Raw genomic sequence first — 14,043 nt, forward strand, 5'->3', positions numbered from 1 at the left:
GATACCAACAGAAGCTACAGGACCTTACTGCAGAAATCCACTCCCTGGACACTGTCAATAAAACCTCACCCTCCCCCGCTAATGCCTCCAAACTCACGTCCCTGAGATCGGATCTCCGGCGACTCCTTATTGACCGTCACGATAAAATGTTAGCCCGATTGCGTTTACAGTATTACTCATCCCATAACAAGGCAGGCAAATTCCTGGCCTCTCGGCTGAGAGCCAAACGAATAAAATCCCGAATAGACTCTATTACTCACCCACACACTGGCGAAAAATTAACCCACCCCCACAAAATTGCTGATGCCTTCGCGGACTACTATAGCTCACTCTATAACCTGCGAGATGACAAAGACACCCCCCAACCCAACGACTGTGATATACTATCATTCCTAGACCGCCTTGATCTGCCAAAACTTTCTAATGATTCCCTCACCTACCTGAACCGCCCCATCTCATCCCAGGAATTGGCCAAGACTCTCAAAGCTCTTCCCCTCCGCAAATCCCCGGGACCAGACGGCTTGACAAATGAGTATTATCACACCATGCAAGACACTCTAATACCCCATATGCTACCCATGTTTTCCACAGCCATCCAAACCGGTAATCTCCCACCAGAAATGCTCCTAGCCAATATTACCACCCTCCCCAAACCCGGTAAACCGCCGTCCACCCCCGCAAATTTCAGGCCCATTTCGTTACTAAACACCGATGTAAAAATCTATGCCAAATTAATAGCTAATAGACTCGCAACAATCCTCCCTACGCTAGTGGGCATGGATCAGATGGGTTTTGTAAAGGGTAGACAGGCTCCAGACGCTACTAGAAGAGTGGTCAACCTGATCCACCACGCGGAGCGCTCCAGAACGCCTTCTCTGCTCCTCTCTATAGACGCAGAGAAGGCGTTCGATCACGTCCACTGGGGGTACATGAAATTGGTGCTACAGAGGTTCGGCTTCTCGGGCCCAATCATGTCCGCCATACTCTCCCTTTACTCTTCACCATCAGCCAAAGTCCTGTCAGCGGGAGTCCTGTCTAAACCCTTTTCTATCACGAATGGTACAAGGATGCCCCTTATCCCCCCTTATCTTTAACCTACTCATCGAACCACTAGCAGCTTCCTTTAGACAGAACTCCCTGGTCTCCGGCTTTAAAATCAACCGCTCGAACCATGTCATTACACTATTCGCTGATGATGTGATTCTTAGTCTTACGAACCCTATTGTGTCCCTCCCGGCAGCCCACGACATACTACAACTTTTCAGTAGACTCTCCTATTACAAAGTCAACTTTAGTAAGTCAGTTATTCTTAATATGGGCGTACACAACACAGCACGTACCCATCTACAAAGCACTCTCCCTTACACATGGTCCACATCGCCGCTCCGCTACCTAGGCATCAACCTTACATTTCCCTCGACCAACTTAATCACCTCCAATATTAAACCTCTTATTTCGACTATCTCCGCAGACATAGCCAAGCTCTCCTCAGCCGATCTTTCATGGAGTGGCAGGATCGCTGCCTTTAAAATGGTATGCCTACCCAAAATGTTATACCTCTTTCGCACTCTCCCAGTCTACATTCCCCAGAAACTCATTAAGCCCCTCTCGTCGCTTCTTCGCGCTTTTGTTTGGCAGAAAAAGAGGGCCAGGTGCTCTTACACCCACACGACTCGGCACAAATCGGTTGGAGGCATTGGAATGCCCGACCTACTTGACTATCATTCTGCGGCCCATCTTACCGCCCTTCGCCAATGGTTCTCAGAACGCTCTGATCTTCCATGGGTTCCCATAGAAAAAGCACTCTCTAATGTAAATACCCTTAGCGACCTGCTGTTAGCGGACAACTGGAAACAGGTTTCCCTTCACACGCTCCCCCTACCAACTCAGGCTCCCCTATTGTCATGGAGAATGTTATCCCATTACCTTCCAGGCTCTGCCACACCTGTCAAAATACCAATCCCCCTTGCCTCTTTAAGTGTCCTCCTCCCTTATGTCAACCTCTCCAAATTCCACGCAGCAGGCATCACCTCCATATCACAACTTTACCAGGGTGGCACTCTCAAACCGTTCACAACACTAGCCAGTGAATTTTCCCTCTCAACGCAAGCTACCCTCGCATATAACAGCATCTCCAGCTTCCTGCGTAGACACCCCCCACCAGAGATTCTTGTATCCCCTCAACTGTGGCAATTCCTCACCAACCCCTTATGCTCAGCAAAAGGTATATCCCTATTCTACAATACCATTAAACATAAAAACACGTTCCGCAAGTCCCCGCATATGATCACCTGGGAAAGCGAACTCAAACAAACCTTCTCGGATGCTCAGTGGCAAACAGCCATCCGTACCACTTATAAAGCCTCCAAATGTGTATCCCATTGGGAACAGGCGCAAAAAGTGTTGACTCGCTGGTATTTAACTCCATACCGACTTTCTAAGATATTCGACGCTCAAAGCCCCCTCTGCTGGCGAAACTGCGACCAGGTGGGAACAATTCTTCACATCTTCTGGCAATGTAAGGGTCTGACCAGTTTTTGGGGAAAGATCTTTGAAATCATATCTGATGTCACTGGTATTTTACGCAACACGGACCCGGCCTTAGCACTTCTCTCCCTAGGCATAGACTCCCTCCCACCTACCATGCAACCTGTTGTTACCCATATACTGATTGCAGCCAGGACGATTATAGCCAGATGTTGGAGGCAACCGGTTGCTCCTTCACATTTAGAGGCCGTTAGACAAATTAACCTCCAATTTTCTCTGGAGAAAGCTTATGCTTCTTCTGTTCTTCAAAGCCATAAGTTCCACAAAAACTGGTCACTTTGGATGCAGAGCAAATACTTCACCCACCCTTGTTGACTGTTTCAAATTTACTCATAACGTTATGCTGTAACTTGCTGTACTTTGTTATGTTGCATTCTGACAGTTCATACTTACATAACGAAAATTACCTAGCTATGTTGTTCTAAGTACCACCGCACCGCAATTGTTATACACTTGCATTGTAATGTACTGTATAGTCATTGGTAGCACCTACTGATTGTACCAAGATTTCTGCAACCGTGCATACTCTGTACTTTACACCATACCCTGTTACCCCCTTTTTATTTTCTGTTTGCCTCTCCCCCATGTATTTTGTTATGTCCTACTTGTGTTTTGAAATTTCAATAAAAACCATTGAAAGAGAAAAAAAATCGCTGATCGCCGCCATTACTAATAAAAAATAAATATATAAAAAGTCCATAAATCTATCCCGTAGTTTGTAAACCCTATAACTTTTGCGCAAACCAATTAATATACGCTTTTTGGGATTTTTTTTACCAAAAATATGTAGCAGAATACAAATTGGCCTAAACTGATAGCAAAAAATTTATTTTTAAATTTTATTTATTGGGAATGTTTTATAGTAAAATAGGGGACATCAATAGAAAAGGGACATCAATTGTATTTTAATACAGCATCGCACAACCGCGCAATTGTCAGTTAAAGCAATGCAGTGCCGAATCGCAAAAAATGGCCTGGTCATTAAGGAGGTACCGTAAAACCTCCCTGAGCTGAAGTGGTTAAATGTGGTTTTGGAATTTTAACAACAATTCATTAAGTCAAGCGGCTCAAGAAAAACACTGAAAACACAAAAAAGCTGCAGCGCATGCTGAAATCATTGTGCTGCTAATGAGAGTACTTAAATCTCTCAGCAGGAGGGCGATTGAATAGCCAGTGTAGCCCCACACTGAATGTATAACTGGATGGCAGCAGTGTTGACCGCTTTGCTGTGAAGATTTTACGTATTTATTTATACCAGAGTTTTGTATGTTCCAGACAATATGCAAGGCGCTTTACATATTGTACATTCGCATTGGTCCTTGCTCAAGGAGCTTACAATCTATGGTCCCTATCTCACTTGCATACACTGATATGGCACTTGGTATAGGCAATGGACAGATGCAGCAGCGCACACTGGAAATCTACGAGTACGCCTAAAGGGATGCCAGGGAGGCTTGCCTCTGTATGTCTCCGGCAATCAGGACTGACAAAAATAACAGCTCGATATGAAAAAAGTAATGCATTCGAATTAGCTTGTGAATGCAGGAATGCTCTCATTGGTCAGTGAGTGGCGGAGACCAACGTCACCATCCAGCACACTATGAGAACCAAGATGCAGGAGCAAGCACAAGAGTCCTGACTTCAAGGTAGATGGAAGAAGATAAAAGCACCTACCCCCTGGCAAAGGATTTATTCCCAATAGGAACTGGGGGAGAACATTTTCCGTTAGCACAGAAGATATCCACTGGAGTTCAGAATTTTTAGGAAGTTTTTGGCTTCAGTGGAAAATCATATCTTGGTTCTGCTCTGGAGGACTAGAAGGAACTGCAAAGGGATTATCATGGGGCAGCCAATCACCTTGTAGTAAAGTTTTGCACACCTGGACAGGGGAATTGTTGAAATGCAACAGTAGACTGAATTTTCTGATGCCCTAATGCATTAAAATGACCAGGCACATGTGGTTCTCCCTACCGTACGTCTCTAAGCCCTTCAGGAGGACCGATGTGGTGAACTCCTCTGACATTTTCTCTGCCTTTTACGGCTTTCCTAACATCTCATCCCTCTTCAACGGGGACATAAACATTGATGATATTGGGGACTTCGAGAATAACACAAAGTATGAAGCTGAGTCACAGAGCTTGACGGTGAAAGCCCTATTGATAGTCGCCTACTCTGTGATATTTGTCATCTCTCTCTTTGGGAATATTCTGGTTTGTCATGTCGTCATAAAGAACAAGAGAATTCAGTCAGCAACCAGCTTGTTCATTGTCAACTTGGCAGTGGCAGATATTATGATTACCCTTCTCAACACCCCCTTCACCCTGGTAAGGTACCTAACATAGAAATTGCTACTCTTATTAACACCCCCTTTCACTCTGGTAGGGTGCTCAATGTAGAGATTATAATTCTTCTTAACAACCTCTTTGTAGGGTACCCAATGTAGAGATGATTACTTTTCCTAACACCCTCTTCACCTTGAAAAAATTCCTAATGTAGAGAGAACTACTCTTCTCAACACCCCCTTTACCCTGGTAAGATACCTAAAATAGAAATGGTTACTCTTCTTAACACCCCCTTTCACTCTGGTTGGGTATGAATTGTAGATAATACTTCTCCATAGCTCCTACACGCTTGCATGGTACCTGATGTAGAGATGATTACTTTTCCTAACACCTTCTTCACCTTGAAAGGTTCCTAATGTAGAGATAACTACTCTTCTTAACACCCCCTTTAAGCTTTTAAGGAATTCACCTTTTCACCTGATAAGGTTCTGGATGTAGAGATAATTACTCTTCTCAACACTCCCTTCATCTTGGTATATTACCCAATGTAGATATAACTCTTCCCAACACCCCCTTCACCCAGATAAGGTATCTCAATACCTCTTCACCGTTGTATGGTGCCCAGTGTAGAAATTATTACTTTTCCTAAAACCCTCTTCACCTGGTAAGGTTCCTGATGTAGAGATTAAAACTCTTTATCAACACATCCTTCAACTTGGTAAGGTATCCATTGTAGAGATGATTGCTGCAATTAACATTCTCTTCACCTGGTAAAGTTACCTGATGTAAAGGTGATTACTCTTCTCTACACTCCCTCACCCTTGTAGGGTACCCAATGTAGAAATGATTACTCTTCTCAACACCCCCTTTACCTTTGTAATTGACCCAATGTAAAGATTTCTCTTCTCAACACTCACTTTCACCCTGATAAGGTATCCAATGTAGTAATTCTAACCCTTCTCAACAACCCCTTCACCTTGGTAATGTACCCAATGTAGAGATGATTATTCTTCTCAACACTTCCTTTCACCCTGATATGGTACCCGATGTAGTAATGATAACCCTTCTCAACACCCCCACTCATCCTGGTATGGTACCCAAGGTAAAGATGATTATTCTGCTCAACACCCTAGTAAGATACCCAATGTAGTCAATTTAACCTTTCTCAACACCCCCTTCACCTTGGTAAGGTACCCAGTGTAGAGATGATTACTCTTCTCAACATTTTCTTGCGCCCTGGTAAGGTACACGATGTAGTAATGATAACCCATCTCAACACCCCCCTTCATCCTGGTAAGGTACCTGATGTAGAATTTATTATTCTACCCAACACCCCTTCACCCTGGTTAGGTACCGGATGTAGTAATTCTAACCCTTCTCAACGCCCCCTTCACCTTGGTAAGGTATCCATTGTAGAGATTATTACTCTTCTCAACACTCCCTTTAACCCTGGTAAGGTACCCGATATAGTAATGATAACCCTTCACTATACCCCCCTTTATCCAGGTAAGGTACCCAATGTAGAGATGATTATTCTACCTAACACCCCTTCACCCTGGTAAGGTAACCGATGTAGAAATGATAAACATTCTGAACATTCCTTTCAGCTGGTAAGGTAGACAGTGTAGACTTAAATACTCTTCCCAACACCCCTTCACCCTGGTAAAATACCCAATGTAGAGATGATTATTCTACCCAACACCCCTTCACCCTGGTAAGGTAACCGATGTAGAAATGATAAACATTCTGAACATTCCTTTCAGCTGGTAAGGTAGACAGTGTAGACTTAATTACTTTTCCCAACACCCCTTCACCCTGGTAAAATACCCAATGTAGAGATGATTACTCATCCTAACACCCCCCGTCATCCTATTATGTTACTTGATGTAGAGATGATTACTCTTCTCAACACCCCTTCACCATGGTAAGGTATCTGATGTATGGATAATTACTCCTCTCAGTACCCCTTTCACCCTGGTAAAGTGCTTTATGGAGGAATAATTACCCTTCTCACAACCTCTTCTCCCTGATGAGGTACCTGAAGTACACATGAACCACTGCATGATTTTACAGTATGTTATAATGCAAGTCCTTTTTTATTAGAAACCCATTAGATTGTGAAAGCCTCAATACATAAACCTAACACACCAGAATAAGTATTCTTATAAACAAAAATATATTAGAAAAGAAAAAAAAAAGCTAAATTACATAGCTTAAAAAGAAAGAGCAGTTTACCGGTGTTCAGCTAATATGACATATATGATGTAGTCTGTCAACAGTAATGATATGGCATTTGCTGGTTATTTTTGCCCCATAACTGTTATACTGCCTGTTTATCTGTTCTCCAAAATGTGAGAGTCAATCTTTTCTGAAGTGAAATTGTGGCCAGGTTCTTGATATTCAAATAATGACATATTCTTAACAATGCAGTAAGCTTCACAACAATCACTTACTGACCTCTGTAGCTAAAGGCACTATGACACAATTCATTCTCAAAGTTCACAGTGGAAGAACTAAAATTGATTTGGTTGGTTCTTTCAGCAGCTCAGCTCACCCTACTTCCCCTCCCAGCAGTGAGTCAGCAGTTTAGCTCCCCCTGCTTCCCCTTCCAGCAGTGAGTCAGCAGTTTAGCTCTCCCCTCCCAGCAGTGAGGCAGCAGCTCAGCTCACTCTGCTCCTCCCCCAGCAGTGAATCACCATCTCAGTTCCCCCATGCTCCACCTCCTAGTTTGACTCAGCAGCTCAGCCATCCTCTTCCATCAGTCACTCAGCAGCTCGGCTCATCCTGTTCCCCCTACCAGCAGTGAATCATTAGCTCAGTTTTTCCCATACTCCACCTCCTAGACTTGGCTTAGCAGCTCAGCTCTCCTCCTCCAGCAGTGACTCAGCAGCTCAGATCACCCTGCTCACCCAGCAGTAGCTCAGCAGCTTGGCTCATCCTGCCCCCCACTCCCAATGGTGATTTAGAAGCTCAGCTTCCCCTTTTAACCATGGCTCAGCAGCTTAGCAGCTCAGCTCTCCACTTTCAGCAGTGACTGAGCAGCTCAGCTCACCCTGCTCTCCCACTCCCAGTGGTGATGTAGAAGCTCAGCTTCCCCTTTCAGTTGTGGCTCAGGAGCTTAGCTCCCACTCCAAACAGTGGCTTAGCAGCTCACCCTGCCCTCCTTCCTCCCAGCACTGACTTTGCAGCTCATTCATCTTCCTCGCCCTGCAGCGACTCAGCAGCTCAGTTCTCATCTCCCATCAGTGAATCAACAGCTCAGCTCCCCTCTCCCAGCAGTGACTGAACAGCTAATCTTTTCTTCTCTCCTTTCCCAGAAGTGCATCAGCAGTTTACATAAACTCTGCCCCCCCCCCCCCAAAAAAAGTTTGTGGTGTTATGGTATTTTTAAGCTTTTTGTAAAAAAAATAAATAAAAATAAATAAAATAAAAATAAAACACAGCCTTGAGGAACCATTTAAAACCCATTACACCCTTAAAAAATGAAAATGACCTACGCCCCCCCACCCCCTCACATTTACCCTTCTTACTGATTTCCAAGCAAAATATTGTCAAAATTTCCCTAATTTTACCAAAATTTTGTAAAAACAGAATCCCCCCTCCATGCGAGCCCCTTGATCTTATTCTATGACTTATCATAGATGTACATTGATCATCCGAATATATACTCATACCATGCCTTGGCCTTGATAATAGTTGTAGCCTGTGTGATGGCTGTAATATGATGTACTGCACTGTATATTAAAAAGCCTTAAAGCAGAGTTCCACCCAAAAATGGAACTTCCACTCTAAGGCCTCCTAACCCCCTGAAATGCCACAGTTGGTATGTCATTTTTTTTTGGGGGGGGGGGAGCGGGTACCTAGATTTGACAGGTACCCGCTTCCACTTCCTCTCGGGCTGCCTCTGCCTAAAAATAAAAAAACCTCAGTGGCGAATAAATACTACGAAAAGAAAGCTCTATTTGTGTGAAAAAAATGATAAAAAAAATTTCATTTGGGTACAGTGTTGCACGACCACGTAATTGTTATTCCTACGTAGACCTACGTCGCTCGCCCACAAGCCTGTAGGGGGCGAGCGCGCTCTGCCGGAGGCGTGCTCCCGCCCCCGCTCGCTCAAAGACATCCCCACACGTGTGACCGGCGGCTCCGATGTCCGCCGGCCACTCGTGATCTCCCGCAGGAAAGGGGGGAAGGACGGACGGTTGATGTAAACACAGCCGTCTTTCATTCTCGCTAATGTAAGTACAGAGGCTATGCGATCCGGTTATGTAGGATCGTATGTCTCTGTGGTTACATCACAAGCCACGCCCCCCCCCACCCACAGTTAGAATCACGCCCCTAGGGATACATTTAACCCACTGATCACCAATAAAGTTAACCCCTTCCCTGCCAGTGTCATTTTTTACAGTAACAGTGCATATGTGTAGCACTGATTACTGTAGTAATGTCACTGGTACCCCCAAAAGTGTCAAAAATGTCAGTCAAGGGTCCGATCTGTCCGCCGCAATGTCGTAGTCCCACAAAAAAAAAAAAAAATCGCAGATCGCCGCCATTACTAGCTAAAAAAAAAAAAACTATAAAAATGACATAAATCTTTCCCTTAGTTAGTAAACGCAATAACTTTTGTGCAAACCAATCAAAATACACATATTGCGATTTTTTTTAACAAAAATATGTAGCAGAAAACAAACTGGCCTAAAATGTTAACCGGTTGCCGACCGCCGCACGACTATATACTGCGGCGGTCAGCCCCGGCCAGGCAGAGTGACGTATCGGTACGTCACTCGCCTGTCACTGACTTGCGAGCCTATCGCGGGAGGGCGCGCGCCCGCCGAGGCGCGCGCCCGCCGCGGCTCGTTCACAGGCAAGTCAGTGCGTGTGACCGGCGGACTCGATGTCCGCCAGTCACACTGCGATCGCTCCTGTGAAGGGAGAAAGACAGAGCAGCTTGTGTAAACAAGCTGCCTGTCAGTTCTCCCTGTGTAAAAGTAAAGATCTGACCGTTCTACTATGTAGAACGGTTGATCTTTGCTTTTACACCAATAGGAATGTCCCTACACAGTAGAAAGCACGCCCCTAGGACACACTTAACCCCTCCCTGTCCAATAAAGTTAACCCCTTCCCTGCCAGTGTCATTTTTGCAGTAACAGTGCATATGTATAGCACTGATTACTGCAGTAATGTCACTGGTAACCCCAAAAGTGTCAAAAATGTCAGTCAAGGGTCCGATCTGTCCGCCGCAATGTCGCAGTACCGAAAAAAAAATCGCAGATCGCCGCCATTACGCGTTAAAAAAAAAAACACCAAAAATGACAAAAATCTTTCTCTTTGTTAGTAAACGCGATAACTTTTGCGCAAACCAATCAAAATACGCTTTTTGCGATTTTTTTTTACCAAACATAGGTAGCATAAAACAAATTGGCCGAAAAATGTTAAAAAATTTTGATTTTTACTTTTTTTTTTGGGGAATTTCATATAAAAAAATGTGAAAAATATTGTTATTTTTGCAAAATTTACGCTCTTTTTTTGTTTATAGCGCGTGATCAAAAAATCGCACAGGTGATCAAATACCACCAAAAGAAAGCTCTGTTTGTGGGAAAAAAAGGACGTCAAATTCGTTTAGGTACAGCGTCGCACGACCGCGCAATTGTCCGTTAAAGTCACGCAGTAAAAAATCGCAAAAAAACCCCTGGTCCTTTAGCAGCCAAATCCTCCGGGGCTTAAGTGGTTAAAAGATTTTGATTTTTAACATTTTTTTTTTTGAGAATTTCATATGAAAAAATGTGAAAAATATTGTTATTTTTTTCAAAAAATTGTCACTCATTTTTTGTTTATAGCGCAAAAAATAAAAATCACACAGGTGATCAAATACCACCAAAGAAAGCTCTGTTTGTGGGAAAAAAGGACGCAAATTTAATTTGGGTACAGCGTCGCATGACCGCGCAATTGTTAAAGTCACGCAGTGCCGAATCGCAAAATAGGGCCTGGTCTTTGAGCAGCCAAATCCTCCAGGGCTTAAGTGGTTAAATGCCATCTAGTAGAATGACTGCAGTGGGAATGTAATGTGACAGATGCTGCCTTTTACAGGCTGGAACCAGGCGGAGATAACACCTGTAATACAGTTAGAGTACAAAGGCGATCTGTCAAAGCACCTCTAATAACATGCTATAGAACAAGTCATCTGTCCTAATGTCCTTCAAAAAATGCTGCATGGGGAATTTTAACCACTTGCCGACCAGGCTTTTTCTGGCACTTTTTGTTTACAAGTTTAAATCACTATTTTTTGCTAGAAAATTACTTAAAATTTCCCAATTATTATACATTTTATTATTATGTTTTTTTAGCACAGACACGAAGGAAAAAAAATGGTGATTGTTGCAATTTTTTTATGTCACACGCTATTTGCGCGGCGGTTTTGCAAACATAATTTTCTTGGAAAAAACACACTTTAACCACTCGCTAACTGCCCCACCCAGATTTACTGCAGCAGGGTGGCTCGGCTGTGCATAAACACGTAGATGTATGAGTTTATGTTCACGAGGTTTCGGTAGCACGTGTGTGCCGCCGGAGCCGCTCTACCACTGTGAATAGACACAGCGGGAGCCAGACCCCGGGAGGAGAGGGCTCGATCGCCACCGGCCTCCCGCAATCTTCGGCTAGAATGACAGAACAGCCGCCTGCCTATGTAAACAAAGCAGACGGGTCTTCTGTCAGAGAGGCAGAGGCTAAGCTGAATCACCGATCTCTCTCTGCCTCCGTCCAACCCATCCCCCCACACAGTAAGCACAATAGGGAACACATTTAACCCCCAGTGTTAACCCCTTCCCTGCCAGTGTCATTTATACAGTAACAGTGCATATTATTTAGCACTGATTACTGTATCAATGTCACTGGTCCCCAAAAAATGTCAAAAATGTAAAGAAAGGGTCCGATCTGTCCGCCGCAATGACGCAGTCCCGATAAAAATCTCTGATCGTCGCCATTACTAATAAAAAATAAATCAATAAAAAGTCCATAAATCTATCCCGTCGTTTGTAAACTCTATAACTTTTGCGCAAACCAATTAATATACGCTTTTTGGGATTTGATTTTACCAAAATATGTAGCAGAATACAAATTGGCCTAAACTGATAAAAAAAATTTAATTTTTTTATTGGGAATGTTTTATAGCAGAAAGTAAAACATATTGTGTTTTTTTTTTTCAAAAATTGTCGCTTATTTTTTGTTTATAGCGCAAAATCTAAAAATCACAGGGGTGATCAATTACCACCTAAAGAAAGCTCTGTGTGTGGGGAAAAAAGGACATCAATTTTATTTGGGTACAGCGTTGCACGACTGCGCAATTGTCAGTTAAAGCAACGCAGTGCAGAATTGCAAAAAATGGCCTGGTCATTAAGGGGGGTAAAATCTTCCGGAGCTGAAGAGGTTAACGAATAAGAAAAAAAAAAAAATTACAAAATACAAAACAGAATAGTTGTCCCAATTTTTTTGTATAATGTGAAAGATGATGCTACGCCAAGTAAATAGATACTGAACATGTCATGCTTTAAAATTGCGTTCGCTTGTGGAATGGCAAACAAACTACGCTGCTTAAAAATGTCCATAGACGACGCGTTAGATGCCTTTACAGGTTACTGTTTTGAGTTACACAGGAGGTCTAGCACTAGAATTATTGCTCTCGCTGTAATGTTTGCGGCGATACTCCACATGTGTGGTACGAATACCTTTTACATATGCGTGTGCGATTTATGTATGTGTTCACTTCTGCACACGAGCACGGAAGGATGGGGGCACTTTCAAAAAAAAATAAATTATTATTTTTACACTGTTCCTTTCGTTTTTTTTTTTTTTTTACATTTTAATTTTTTTTTTTGGATCACTTTTATTTCTATTACAAGGAATGTAAACATCCCTTGTAATAGAAATAAGGATGACAGGACCTCTTTATGGAGAGATCTGGGGTCAAAAACCCCAAATCTCTTCTTTACCTTTAAAAGCAAAAGATAAAAAAAGATGAAAAAAAAAAATGTTTTTGGTTTTTTTTGTTAAAAAAAAAATTGATATTTTCTTCCAGCCTGGACCTAAAGTGATGTCATGATGTCACTCTGGTCCTCCAAGGTCATAGAGTCAATCAAACTCTTCGATCGCCAATGGGAGCAGCCGGCCACGCAGTGGTGAGTAGCGCAGGAGGGAGGGGGGTGACACATGTCCCCTCCCACTGCTTTGGAAACTGTTCCAGTGGCTCATGACTCGGACTGATTTCATGAGATACCTGTCGGCTGCAAAAAAATGGTACCAGGGATATGGCTGATATCTCCACCCATAATCCCGGTACTCCACACTGCAATGTATTTATCTGTATTGTGGTTGGTAAGTACTTCATTATTTTTACAGCACAGTGGACGGCAATGCCGGCACAGCTCCTAGATTATTTATATCTTGTTTTTTATGCACCTGTAGTATTCAGATGTTGATTGATTTAATTAATCAAATATAAACCCTAAGGCTTCTTTCACACGGTCCGCCTCCGCAGGCGGATCCGTGTTGCTCAGCGGGGATCGATCTGCGATCCCCGCTGAGCCGGGCAGATGACAGCTCCGTCTCCGCTTGCAGAGCGGAGAGGGAGGTGTCTCAGCACCCGCTGCCCTCTATGGGGGATCGGATGAGAGCGGACCGCTTGTCCGCTCTCATCAGATCCGCTCCGCTCCGATTACTGAACGGATGGAAAAATAGGGTTTCCATCCGTCCAGATTTCAGCACAGGATCGGATGCGGATGGCAGCGGGTGTCAGCGGAGGTGACCTCCGCTGACACCCGCTGCCCCATAGAGCTGCATGGAGGATCCGATCAGATCCGCCTAAAAAACTGACAGGCGGATCTGATCGGACCGCCCCTGTGAAAGAGCCCTAACTGGGTGACATTTAGTTCCCCCTGTGCATTGTTTATCATAAGTAGTTACCATTTAAAAAGAAAAACAAAAAACGTATTTTCATTTATTTTTTATAATTTTTTTAAACGTCGGGGCTGCTGATTTTCTGCAGCCTCTTTGCAAACACTTGGGGGGGGGGGGGGGATATACTAAAACTGGAGTGTGCAAAATTTGGTGCAGCTGCGCATGGTAGTCAATCAGCTTCCAGGTTTTATCACCCGGTCACACCAGTGTGGCTTTGAAATCGCGCTACTTCAGCGCAATTTCAAATCTGCACATCAGTGCA

At 43.6% G+C, this 14,043-nt stretch overlaps 1 protein-coding gene across 1 annotated transcript in view; it reads left to right on the plus strand.

Annotated features, from left to right (window-relative positions):
- The first annotated feature begins 4,017 nt into the window (after nt 1-4,017).
- The window catches only part of LOC309559402 (G-protein coupled receptor 83-like), a 119,881-nt gene continuing 109,855 nt past the window's right edge, over nt 4,018-14,043 (plus strand). The window contains exon 1 of the mRNA XM_082262662.1: nt 4,018-4,871. Coding sequence (XP_082118788.1) covers nt 4,491-4,871 — 381 coding nt within the window. The 5' untranslated portion in view covers nt 4,018-4,490. The remainder of the gene's footprint in view (nt 4,872-14,043) is intronic.

The sequence above is a fragment of the Pelophylax lessonae genome (assembly GCF_965119305.1).
Source record: "Pelophylax lessonae genome assembly, chromosome: 7".
Taxonomy (NCBI): Eukaryota; Metazoa; Chordata; class Amphibia; order Anura; family Ranidae; genus Pelophylax; species Pelophylax lessonae.